Below are 13,454 nucleotides of genomic sequence, written 5' to 3'. Positions count from 1 at the left end.
AACTTGGTTTTACACTTTAAATTTTGAAACAAGGTCTTGTTATGTAGACCAGGCAAGCCTTGAACTTATAGCACTAATCTGGGACAATTAGTCCCACAGTATCCAGTTTCCATTTTTATATTGTGACAAAGGGACTGTGGTTTAAGGATTTAAAAGACCCCTAAGCATCCAACCACACACATAGCAGCTATGCAAGGCATCTTTATGGTGATGGAAATTGGAGATTTCTCAAATGTTGGTAGCCCTATTGTATCAAAATAAAGGGAACACAGATACAGAACACATTATCAGCACAGCTTTGGTGTAGTGTTAGCTTAATCAGTTTGGTGGGATTGAATTCTTGCTTAGGTGTTTCCAGTGACACTGAAGTTACAATAAATGTTGGGAAATACCCATTCTATCCCAGAAAAAATGAATAAAAACAGTGAAAATTTATCTATAAATGGTTCTTAGACTGTAGAGCAGGGCATATCAGAATGTAACTGTATAGAAACAATGCAGCAAAATGATCTATTAAAGTCTTCGTTTATTAGCAAGTTAAGCAAACATAAGATTACATTTCAGCCATTGTGTGTGAGTGAGTGTGTGTGTGTGTGTGTGTCTGTGAGAGAGAGAGAGAGAGAGAGAGAGAGAGATTTGACCGACCGAGTGCGAAGAGCAAGTTCTGGAAAACAACAGATCAGGGGAGGCTTCACAAAAGAGTCTAAACGAATGGCTAGTGTGCCCAGGTGGGAGGCATTTGATATTTCCCAATCTCTCACTAGGGCTTACAAGTTCATAGTAAGCAAAGTAGTGTTTCCACCCTCTCAAAGATGTCCCTTTTAATCTTCTGAGCCAGTAAACTTGTCAAAATCTCTTCTGCAAATAAAATGAGAATCACCATACTACATTGTTCACTGGGCTTAGTTTAATTGCCGGGTCCCTGACATACAGGAGAGGTGGGACTGAGTTGACCTATGGGAGAATGTCAGCAGCCCTCCTAGCTTTAAGATTCTTGACTGTGGGTGTCTTCAGGAAATTGGAAAGAGCCTGCACATGTGGAACATTGGCCAGGCACACCTTGACTAAAGCCAGACCAGTAAGGCCACTTCATACTTCTGACCTCTAGAAGTTTGGCCAGTTGGTTCCAGCAGAAAGGGAGTTGACAAGATCTGAGATGGATCCGAGGCAGTACATGGATGCAATGCTCAAGTCCCTTAGGAAACCTTACTGAAGTTTCACTGACAACATGTGGTGGGCAGTTGGGATACCAGGCAACAGGTCAGGGATGGGAGGTCACTCCTGTAGCTCTGAAAAAGTAGGTGCTTTGTTTTTTTTTTCTTTTTTTTTCTTTTCTTTTTGTTATGTGGTGAGTCATAGAAAACAGAGCTGAGGGTCTAGGGACATGGTTCAGTCACTATTTGTCCCCAAAGCACAAGGACCTGTGTTCATATCCCCAGTACCCATATTAAAAGTCCAGCTGCAGCTGGGTCATCCCAATGCAGAGGTAGTGGAAATAGGAACTTCCAGGCCAGTTAGTTTTGCTGAATTGGCAAGCTCTGTGTTCTGCAAGAGACTCAGATCCTATCTCAAAAACTAAAATGGGGCCAGTGAGAATGGCCCATGGGAGGGGGTGAGGTAAGGGCACCTGCTTTCCAGTTTCAGCTCCTTGAATTGGATTAGAAACCAAGTTAAAGTAGATGGAAAGAGCACACTCCAGCGCAGCGGTGCCTTCTAATTCCATGCCACGTACCATGTGCACATACAAAATAAAAAGACGTACGTACGCGGTGGGTACCGATAAGAGAAGACAGTATTGACCTTGGCCTCCACGTGCATATCTGTGTTCATTCACATCTGCCTGCACACTTGCATACATCAAACAACAAAACCTAGGACGGAGCAAGTAAAAGAACGTACCTTACAGCTACAACAGGAGGATACTGCCTCAGAAGTATTTTTGTTTTGCTTTTGTTTAACAAAAACCCCCAAACTGGCTGTTTTGATGACTCAGTCACCAAGCAAGATCCTACATGGTGGGAAGGAGAGAATGATTTCTGCCCTTGGGTGTTACCAACTGTGGCCCTACCTCAAACACATGCATGAGTAAATGTTAGAGAACAAATTAATTCACAGCACATATGTGAAGGTCACATGACAACTCTAGGGAGTTCTGTGTGTGTGAAGCCCCTTTCCCCTTCAGACAGGGTTTCACTTTGGCCTTCCCGGAACTCACTGTGTAGGCTGATGGGCGTTGGAAGGTCTGCCTTTGCCTCCCTAGTGCTGTTAGTAAAGGTGTGCACACCACACCCAGCAGTGGCTCTGTTAGTTCAGCCAGCTTGCTTAGTCCAGGCTAGCTGACCTGGGAGATTGTGGAAATTATTTGTATCTTCCCATCTCTCTGTGGGAGCACCAGGCTTACAGCAGGTGGGTTCCTGAGTCTTGACACTGGGTTTTTGGGCACCGAGCTTTATTACCTACCCAGCCATCTCTTCTCCAGCAACTTGTTTTCCTCCCCCCCTTCCTCCCTCCCTCCCTCCCCCCTCTCTCTTTCTTTTTTTAAATTTATTTATTTTATATGAGTACACGGTAGCTGTCTTCAGACACGCTAGAAGAGGGCACTAGATCCCATTACAGATGGTTGTGAGCCACCATGTGGTTGCTGGGAATTGAACTCAGGACCTCTGGAAGAGCAGTCAGTGCTCTTAACTGCTGAGCCATCTCTCCAGCCCCCAAGAGACATTGTTTACTATCTAGCATTTATCCCCCACGTCTGGTACTAATTTCTCACCATTTCTTTGGGGATAAGTTTCCTACCTTCTCTCTCTCTCTCTCTCTCTCTCTCTCTCTCTCTCTCTCTCTGCTTTAATTTTCTAATCCTGTGATGAGATATTCTGACCAAGGCAATTTGTCAAATAATGCATTTCATTTGGAACTGGCTTACAGATTCAGAGAGTGAGTTCGTGGACATCATGGTGGGCAGTTTGGCGGCAGGCAGGCATGGTATAGAGCAGTAACTGAGATCTCAAGCCCTGAGGAGGAGAGAGAGAGACAGAGATAGAGAAAGAGAGAATGCTAACTGGAAATGATGTGGAATTTTGCAACCCCTGGTGCATACTTCCTCTGACAGGGTCGCACTTCTGAATCCTTCCCAAGTAATTCCAATAACTGGGCTTCAAATATACAAACGCCAATGAAGGCAATTCTCTTTTAAACCACCATATTCCCTAATTTTAATTTTTAAAAATGTTTATAAGTTTTGCATTATACGGATCAACTTTGGCAGAAGAAATTTATTGTCCCATCTTTTCAGAAAAAAGGACATTGGAAAAGTTATGAGATCTCCTCTTTCCAAGTATCTCCTCAGTTTGTCTCTGCTTCAGGTTCCGCCCTTTCCTGTTATCACAAAGAAGGAAATCTTTAGAATAAAGGCCATCTTTCATATTAATTAAATTTGTCAGCTTTAGACTCAGCTTCTTATAGGCGTAATCATCAATTTGACTGGATTTGAGTTGGAATGTCTGTGTTTTTTAAAGTGTACTCTTGAATTAGTGTGTTTATGTGATATTATGGGCATATGCCTATATAGATATATTTTGTACCAGTTTTGAGTGCTAGGCCAAAAGAGTTCTTGGGTGCATTTCTCTACTACTTTCTGTCTATTCCTTTGAGGCATCATCTCTCTGAACCCACTCTTGCGTTTTTCTCATGGAGGCTCAAAACCATCAAGCCCCAGTGAGCCTTTTGTCTCCTCCCCCACAGGGCAACTGGGATTTCAAAGTGTGTCCTTGTTTGTTTCCTGGATGCTGGGATCCAAACTCCTGTCATCACGGTTGCACAACAGGTGCTGTTCTTTTGGGTCTTTTCTTCAGTCCTTTTTGGTTGGCCTAAAGCTTCTTTCTCTATGTACCCAAGAATGTTCTTGAACTCCTGATTGTTTTGCCTCCTCCTCCTGAGATCACAGGATTTCATCATCATTCATTGTTCACAAGGTATGTTTTTCTCTGTTGTCATTCAGTGCTGAAATGTTTAATTTAGGAGACCATGTTTGCCATGTTGAATCTTCCCGTCTGTGAGTGCTATAAACCTCCTCGGTGATTTGACCTCAATGGCTAGTATTCATGTGCTCTGTGGACAGCCAGTCTTGAGTTCACCATTGCTCTGTAAGCTCAGCCTTTGTTATTTGCTACCTGGGGTGGCTTCCATTCACTTTACAGTGAAACCGGGCTTCTTTTGCTATAAAGTTCTCACAGTACATCTGGACACTAAGTTTTCAGCTCTTAAATGAAAGAAAGGAGGCTGGGTAAGGCTCTAAGGAGAGAAACCTATCATAGTGGAAACTTGGGTGGCTAAAGATGAGGCACACATCCCATGATGAAAGTGTTAAAAAAGAAATTATTTGGATTTCATGTTAGAGATTATTAAGTCTCAGTCAAATAAGAGATCGTAAAACCTTTGCTCCTTTATTTTTATTTATTTACTTTCAGTTTTTTGAGACAGGGTTCTATCTGTATTTGTATCAAATTTGTAGATCAGGCTGGCCTTGATTTAACTACTTCTGCTTTCTGAGTGCTGGGATCAAGGGTGTGTGCCATCATGCCTGGCTATAGATTTTGTAGCAATACCACTTTAAGCTTATCCTTGACTAGCTTACAAATAAATGCTGTTTATTTTATTTGGCTTTGACGATTATTGGGGGGTAACCTCTAATCTGCTTTTCTGACTGCTGGCCTGGCTACCTCCCCAGCAGTGTACCCCAGATGTTTGCTCTTTCTCCTGGTCCTGTGCTCATGGTTCATCTCCCCTCATGCTGGCTTCCTCTTCTCTTCTCCTTGGACCTCCTTTACCTGGTCTCTCCTCATTTCTCTTCACCCACAACCTTGGAACTCAAAAACCACCTACCTGTAAATCCTCTAGTAATTGGCTGTAGCCAGTTTTATCAGTAGTTTTAAATCAAGGAACAAGGTTTTCATAACAAAAGCTGCTAAATGTGAGAATTCACTCCTAGGCCTAGACCTTTCCTTCAGGTACAGAATTTAGTACCACATACATAGCAACAGACCAAACCTCAATATTGTTGTTTATTTTTGAGAAAAGTTCTCACTGTGTAGCCTTGTCTGTCCTGGAACTTGCTTTGTTGACCAGGCTGGCCTAGAACTTAGAGATCTCTCCCTCTTCCTTCTAAGTGCAGGGATTAAAAGAGTACATATCTGGCTGTAAGCTTTTTCTGAAGATGGTGTCTTTTGTGTAGCTCATTCATCTCCCTGCTTCAGCCCCAAGAGTATCTGTATTTATAGTCCTTTTGTTGGAAAGTTTTGTTTTTGTTTTTGTTTTAAAGATTTATTTTATGTATGTGAGTATACTGTCGCTGTCTTCAGACACACCAGAAGAGGACATCAGATCCCATTACAGATGGCTGTGAGCCACCATGTGGTTGCTGGGAATTGAACTCAGGTCAGTCGGTGCTTTTATCACTGGCCATCTCTCCAGCCTCTTGGAAAGTTTTGTTACATCCTTTTCACTCTTAACTTCACCCTTTAAGCTGGCCTATATTTGAGTGACTTTGAATGGAAACTAGGTATGAAAGGAAAGATGATTCTCAGGTGTTAGAGACACCTAGGACACAGATAGCTCTGGAAGTCTGCGGTGCTTGCTCCTGCCCTTCATATGCTTGCAGGACTACCCAAGGAGGGTCTTGACTTAATATTTTATTTGGTATCTGTGTGTGTGTGGGTGTGTGGGTGTGGGTGTGTTTTGTTGGGGGGGAGTTGGTTTTTTGAGACAGGGTTTCTCTGTGTAGCCCTGGCTGTCCTGGAACTCACTCTGTAGACCAGGCTGGCCTCGAACTCAGAAATCCACCTGCCTCTGCCTCCTGAGTGCTGGGACTAAAGGCGTGCGCCACCACACCCGGCTGGCTGGCTGGCTGGCTGGCTGGCTGGCTTCCTTCCTTCCTTCCTCCTTTTCCTTTTTTTCCTTTTCCTTTTCTTTGTTTGTTTGTTTTGTTTTATGTACATAGTTTTATAAGGCTACAAATTCACTTAAAAAATACCCAAAGCTGGGAGCCAGGAGGGTTAGGGGTAGCTTCTGGCCCTCCAGGGGATTAATGCCCTGTCTCTGGAAGGACAGCTTGTGTGCTCCTACCTGGCATACTGTTCTCCTTGCCTAGCACGCCTGTGTACCTGTTCATGTATACTATGATTCCCTCGCCCCCATAGCAATTGGGGCACAACAGGGTTTTAGCAGACCTTAGTTCTGTGGAAGAGAATACAGGTGGAAAAGCGTAGTCAGCAGCTCCTTGGTACTTTACACTTCTCAGTTCCCATTGTGATGTTCAGACTAGAGTTTTGAAAACACACTTTAGAATAAGGATCTCCAGGGAACAGGTTTTTACATGATAAAGCTAAACTGAAAGCCCCAGTTTTATTTAAGGAGTACAGATTACAGTGTCTTTCCTTGGGACTTCATTTTCATTTAACTAATTTAAATCAGGGTTCTTTTAGACCTTAGAGATGTTGTTCTGTAAAATAGGGTCTATTTCTAGCTTTCAGGCTCCACTGCCTTAAAACCTGTGTGGGCAGTGGCCCCTGAAGTGGGCTTCCTACTTTGTATGACGGGTGCCTACCCAGCCATCTCTTCTCCAGCAACTTGTTTTCCTTCCCCCCTTCCTTCCTCCCTCCCTCCCTCCCCCCTCTCTCTTTCTTTTTTTAAATTTATTTATTTTATATGAGTACACGGTACCTGTCTTCAGACACGTTAGAAGAGGGCACTAGATCCCATTACAGATGGTTGTGAGCCACCATGTGGTTGCTGGGAGTTGAACTCCGGACCTTCGGAAGAGCAGTCAGGTGCTCTTACCCACTGAGCCATCTCACCAGCCCCCCACAAATAATTTTTAAAGAAAAATTATTCTGCTGAAATTGATCTTTTCTGTTTTCTCTGGTAATGGATACAAATCTACAGGTGTGATAAAATCATATGGAACCAAACAATAAGTAAATGCTGAGTTATGTTTAGGTTTGGTGCATCACTTCTGGACCAGGTGGACGAGGACATAGTTTTGTTGTCTGCACTAGTGGAAACCAAGAGAAAAGTACAGTCTCTCTGCTCTGTCTGCATTTGAGATGAAAATCTCTAGTCCAGGCTGGCCACAGATCCCTTACCTTCCTTTGTGTTCCCCGCCCAGTGCTGGCCACCACCCACAGCCTAACTATGTGCTTCCAAAATATGGAACCCAGACCTCCATGGGAACCCTAGCCCCAGCTCAGTACAAACTGTGAGAAAGCATCTATACATATTTAAAGCACTTTATTAGCCTTCTCACTAGTCCAAGTGTGTCTTTAGTCAGGTTGTGGTTCTGATTACTGAGACCCTGCATACCTGGTCATAACCTTGTCCACACCAGGCTAGCTCAATTCCCTCTGTCAGGCTTTTGTTTGTAAAACTTTCCACTCTCCTGCTTCATCCTCCCCAGTGCCGTCCATGGTGTATCACCATGATCTTGGTTAGTGAGAGGCTTGGGAGTGTTTCTTTACTGCCTCTGTTTCAGCCCAGATAGAAGCTGTCCCGCTGCTGTGTCCAATGCAGTCAGGGGCATACCTGAAGGGAGTGGTGAAGGAAGGTGGAAAAGAGATAAACATACAGACGCATAGAAAAGCCAAGATCCTTTGGACTGGGCACTCGGGAGGAATGGGAGCCTCCCAGAAGCTCAGTGTAGTATATACAGTTTATTATATTCAGGGAAGTGGCATATATACATACATAATACATACATAATACATACATAATAGAGCTGAATCAAGGATGCAGGTTATGGTATACAGCTGAATGTCAAGGAAGCTGGCTTAGCTAATCTTGGTAGAGAAACAGACTTCAGGCATAACTGGGATGGATATTTTGGGCATTTTCTGCATACTATCAACATCTGCATGTGGACCAGAGGAAAGCCGGAAAACTTTGCCGTCTCTTCTAGCCTCACTACTTGTGGAGGTATGGAGTCTTTGACTTGGCCAGTAAAAACACCACACATTTCCTTGGGACCCCATAAACGAAGGCTTCTCCTTGTCTCCGTACCTCACAGGCACCCGGTCCCTTCTAGTACTCTTTTCGATGTGGGAAACTGTGTATTTGCTACCAAGCCTTGCCTGCATTTTATTTGATCCTGAGTCCCACATATTGTGAAAGAAAAGATAACTCAAGTCAGTCTCTGAACTATTCATGTACTTATAGGCCTTATATACGACCCCTACACAGAAATAAGTGTGTGTGTGTGTGTGTGTGTGTGTGTGTGTGTGTGAACTCTGTAACCCTTGATATTTTTTTTTTCCTTTAGTTGTTTGAGACCTAAGGCATACAGATGGTAAAATTTTCTCAGTCCTTTTCCTTGCTTCTTAGGCCTGAGGCTTAGTAATTAACAACTTTGGAGTCATTGAGATTTACAGAGGCATTTCAGAGTTGCTACAAGGAACTACCATTATCTCCCACTTGGCTCTTCCCTAGGTTAAATCTCCATCAGCTCACAGATGTGGAATTGACCTTACTAATTACACCTCTGCTCACCAAACTTAAGGCTGCTTTTGTGGCTTCACTAGTGTTCCCATAAATGTCCTCTTACTGGTCACATCGGTCACATCTTCTTTAATCCAGGCAGAGGCAGACTTGCTTTGTCTCAATTGATAAGGGTTGTTGGCATGTTTTTTTTCTTTTCCTTTCCTTTCCTTCTCTTTTCTCTCCTCCTTCCCTCCTTCCCTCTTTCTTTCTTTTTTTCTTTCTTGTCCTAAAAAAGCAAGAATTTTGCAGGACGCTTAAAAAAAAAGAGAATGTTGGGGTGTATAGCTCCTGAAGATTCTATGCATTCACTCCGCTGTGGACGATAGAACCTTACCTCCCTAGCCCCCTAGACTCGCTGGGCTACAGAGCCATGAGACATGGCTGGGAACTACAGGCTTGGGCAAGAAGGTGAATGAAAACTTCCACACCACTACCTGCATAGCTCATTTACCCCTCAAATGATTGGGGTTGTCGATTAAGGAATACCAGCCTCTTTTTTGGGGGGGGGGGTTCCGAGACAGGGTTTCTCTGTATAGCCCTGTCTGTCCTGGAACTCACTTTGTAGACCAGGCTGGCCTCCAGCTCAGAAATCCACCTGCCTCTGCCTCCCGGGTGCTGGGATTAAAGGCGTGTGCCACCACGCCTGGCGTAATACCAGTCTTAAGATATATATGCAGAATAATCTATACCCTCCCCTCCCTTAACCTACCTCCTTCCCGCCCTCCACTTCTCTGCCCCTATTCTTCAAAACTCTGCTACCTTTTTCCTCCCACACCTTCTTTCTTTCCTTTTTTGTGGTACTGGAGATTGAACATAGGACCTCATGAATATTCTAGACAAGGACTCTAACCCTCAGCTGTACACCAACTCTTCTTTTGTTAAATATTTGTATTAAGTAATATTCTGAATTGAGTTAGTATGGGTTGAGAGGTGGAGAAACCATGTAGATAGAACTGGATGATGGGAGTGAAGATGTGCAGTTCCGTGTGGTGTGACCTGCCCCAAGAATTGGCTCCTTGTACTCTGTGTGTTCTGTTTTGTAGTACCGAGTGGTTTTTAGTAGGTTGTTACCACAAGTAGAAGATTCTGGAGTGGGGTCAAGTGAAGAGATGCTTAGGGCCCCAAAGAGAGAGCTGGAAATTTCCAGCTAAGGCTACCACATGGTGGTGGTAATACACAAGATACACTGGTTAGAAAATTTGGTAAGTTACTTGGAATGTTCAATATGTCTTCTGCTCTATCCTTTTTACGCTAACTTGAGGTTCTTCATCTGAGCTCTAATATCTTTTGAGACTGAGGAGCTAAATTAGTGCTACCAGTTTCCATAGCAGTTGGCAAGTGACCTGTGGTGAGATGGTAGCTCTGTTATGACATCACAAATGGAGGTAGATGGCAGGAAGCGTAGAGCTCCTCAGTAAGGAGGCGGAAGTTTATTTAGGCTTTATAACTAGTTAAGCAGCTGGAGTGGTTCTAAAAAAGAGACCCTTTTTTTTGCCTTTTAATAAGGACACAAAATTAAACTTGATACCATGATGAAAGTGATGTACCCTCTTCTGAGTGGCACTCGCTTTAGAATGGCAGTAGTTTTATTTTCTGCAGATGCTGGCATATGAAGTTTGGGAGCTTTGGAGATTGTTAGGAGTGCTTAGGACTGAACTAGAACCTCCTGCTAGCCTAGCTCCCAGCTCCATGGACTTTTCAGGCCATTTTAGCTTTGTGGACTGTCATTGTTGGCTACATGACTCTTCACTATTTGTGATGGTTGTGTGTCAGAAAGTTAATACTGGGTTTTTGTTTGACCAAATAATGTTAAATTACTTGTAAAATTCCAATGAGGGGCCAGGAAGAGACCTCACTCAGGCGGGAAAACTGTTTGTTGGGCAAGCATGAGAACCTTTATTTGGAGCCCCCATAAAACGTGCCCACCTGTATGTAACCCCAGTGCTTAGGGTTGGGAGTCAGGGCATTCTTGAGACAAGTGGATCCTGAAAGCTCATTGGTCAGCCAGTCTAGTGCAGTAAGTAGGTGGGAGTCATGTTCAGTTAGAATTCCTGAGCCCCAAAATATAACATAGAAAGTGAGAAGACAAATGAATGTCTGCTTGTGGCCTTTCCAATCTGCAGTGGTCAAGGAAGGGCTGACTACTGCTCACATACCTACCCAGTCAGTAGGACAGAGCCCAGGAGTGAAACACATTTGTGTAAATCAGCCTTCTGGTATCTTCTTATTCTGACCCAGGAATTACCATATCTTAAGTTTTAAATGCTCTTGAATAACTTTACACAGTAGATATTCTGTCCTTATGGGAGATAGACTTGAGCTGCCTGGCCAATCGTTTAGCTTTCAGTGGTTGAGTTTCCAGCACCTGGCAGACCAACAAGTGACCTTGTGACATTTTATAGCCACCCGGCCTTAGCTATCTACCTGTGTGGTGGGTTACTTTGGGTGTGAGTTGGTTGTGACTCTGGAGGTTGGATACTGTTTTCCCCTTGGATCTGCCAACTGCAGATCACCCCTCTTTAGTTGGGGAAGGGAGCTGTGACAGCAGGCTTACTTCAGTCTCACATTGCAACTGGTGGGATTTGTTTGCTCAGTTTACTCTGACCACAGTGTGTCAGATGTGGCATGTGGAGCCATAGCTCTTTAGAACTCAATTTTTGCACAACAAAGCTTGCTAGAAAAGCACTCTTACCTAGCACAGCTTATTTCAACAACCTTTAATTCCTGCAAAACTGAAACCCCTTTGTAGCTGCAATCTGGATTATTTTACCATATTTGAATTTTAGTGGAATAAAAGCAGCCTAATGTTTCACTTACTAATGTTTCAGGATGCTTGTAATTTAGAAGGATGTTTGAGAGTGGTTTGTTGGGTTGGTATTTTGACATAAATTGTGTTTAAAGGCATTTGTGATAGGATCAGACTACTGCCAGGTGCCATTGAAGAGAATTCTTTTAGGATCTGACACCCCCAAACTTGTGTATGCATCAGACTGGTCACGTTCCAGATGACCAGGATCAACTAGGAATAGGTCCTTGAGGATTCGTCAAGGAAGTGAATGATATGCTCTGCCTATTTCAACCCATAGCTCTCCTAGGTTTATATGTGTGCTGTTTGTTTTGAGACACTGAATCCCTGGCTATCCTCAAACATATCCACTGCCTCTTGGGATAAAGGCATGTGCGACCATGCCCAGTTTATGGGGTGTGTGTGTGTGTGTGCGCGTGTGCGCGTGTGTGTGGTGTGAGGGAGAGCTTGGGGGGAAAGAGACAGTGAGAAACACATGTTCATATGCTATGGTGAATGCATGGAGCTCAGAGGACAACTTTGAGAGTTGGTCCCTCCTTCCACTGCATTTCAGAAGGAGTATGAGAGTTCTTGGGCAAGCACTTTAAATAGGGCTGAGCTATTGCACTGTCCACAGCCCTTCTGCTCAGTAACAGAGAGAGGTTTGCATATAAAGCAGTTTTTAAAGAAATCAACAGTATATGTCGAGAAGTTGTATTGTGACCCTTTTAAACACAGGCAGCACTGACAGAATGCTTGAGAACTTATGACATTTGAAGGGTGATTTGATGTCATTGAGGGGAATAGATATAGGTCAAAGAGATTCTGAAGTACCCATTTCTTTTTGCCTTGCAGCTCTTATATGCTCATTGTTTAGAAAATTTAGACTAGGTAAATCACCAAAACGATTCTCGCTGGCTCTTACAAAGCCTTTGTCATTTGAAACCTCATTGCTTTGTCACCTGGCTGGCACTTGGGGCACAAGGCAGTTATTATTGTGAGTTCCAGGCTGTCCAGAAGATGTCCTTTAAAGGACCCCAGGATTCCACATCCCTCAAACCCTTATCCAAGGGATTGTGGGCCAGTTTTTAAAAGTGTTTGTTTTTAGACATAGCATTCTAATACAAGTGTGTATTATTAAACTGTGAAGATTGGATGTGATCTTAAATTTGTCTAAATATGGATGAATGTCTATTTCTTAAATTTTGAGAGTTTTCAGATACAGAGATGGGGATGCAGGAGTTTAAGAGCCAAACAGTAGGAGGGAACTAGCCTCAGCTCTGTCCATGGTTCTGAACGTGTGTTTTATGTGTGTGTGTGTGTGTGTGTGCGTGTGTGTGTGTGCGTGTGCGCGCGCGCGCGTGTTCATGTTCATGCCTGCCTGTCTCCCTGTCCCTGTGACTGTCCCAATCTCGTGTCCATCCCTGGTAACAGTAAGATTTGGGATTGTGAAGGTTCAGCACACAGCTTTCTAGCTAACTATTCAGAAAAGCATGCCTCCTTCAGGTAGTGAGACCCTTTTCCTGCTGGGTGTTTGTCATGGCAGGGAAAAAGTGACACTCCTGGACAAGATGGCAGCATTTGTGGACTTGACCTGCTGCTGTAATCAGTGTTTTGGAATGGTATATGGGGGCTGATTTAACTCCAAGATTAGCCAGATGTGGTGGTTCTAGCTGTCGTCTGAACATCACAATCCCCAAAATAACCGGTGGTGTCCTACTCAGCTTTGTTTTCAGATGTTTAGTGAACTTAAGAAAATTGTATGGTTAAGGTTTTTATTCAAAGATGTTTTTGGTTTGTGTGTAGATGGATTGGTATGTGTACATGTGAGTACAGGTAGCCTCAGCAGTTCAGATGAGGACATTATATTCCTGGGAATTAAGAGTTACAGGCAGTTGTGAACTGCATTGTTGGTGTGGGAACCAAGCTCAGGTACTCTGCAGAAGCAATGAATGCTCTTAGCCTCTGGGCCTCGGAGTCATCTCTTAGTTCCTTGGTTAGGTTTTATTGTTTTTTTCAGTGCTAAGTGTGGGATCCAGGAATCTTGTGCATGCTAGGCAAAAGCTCTCCTATGACCTATGGCCCATCTCTGGAGGATTACATTTTAATTAGTAGGAAGCTTATTGCAAAATGACTTTCCATA

General features: G+C 43.6%; 1 protein-coding gene across 5 annotated transcripts in view; it reads left to right on the top strand.

The window, feature by feature from the left end:
* Positions 1-13,454, top strand: part of Usp7 (ubiquitin specific peptidase 7) — a 68,346-nt gene that overhangs the window by 26,519 nt on the left and 28,373 nt on the right. Inside the window, exon 1 of one of the 5 annotated variants that reach the window (XM_006522139.3) lies at positions 8,856-8,934. The exons of 3 other annotated variants lie outside the window; for them this stretch is intronic. In XM_006522139.3, the coding sequence (XP_006522202.1) occupies positions 8,904-8,934 (31 nt within the window). In that variant the 5' untranslated portion in view covers positions 8,856-8,903. Of the gene's footprint in view, positions 1-8,855; positions 8,935-13,454 lie in introns of those variants that run through there. One more of the 5 variants, XM_030249116.1, reaches the window with a different exon arrangement.

The sequence above is a fragment of the Mus musculus genome, chromosome 16, assembly GCF_000001635.26.
Source record: "Mus musculus strain C57BL/6J chromosome 16, GRCm38.p6 C57BL/6J".
Taxonomy (NCBI): domain Eukaryota; kingdom Metazoa; phylum Chordata; class Mammalia; order Rodentia; family Muridae; genus Mus; species Mus musculus.
This window is presented reverse-complemented; position numbering and strand designations above follow the sequence as displayed.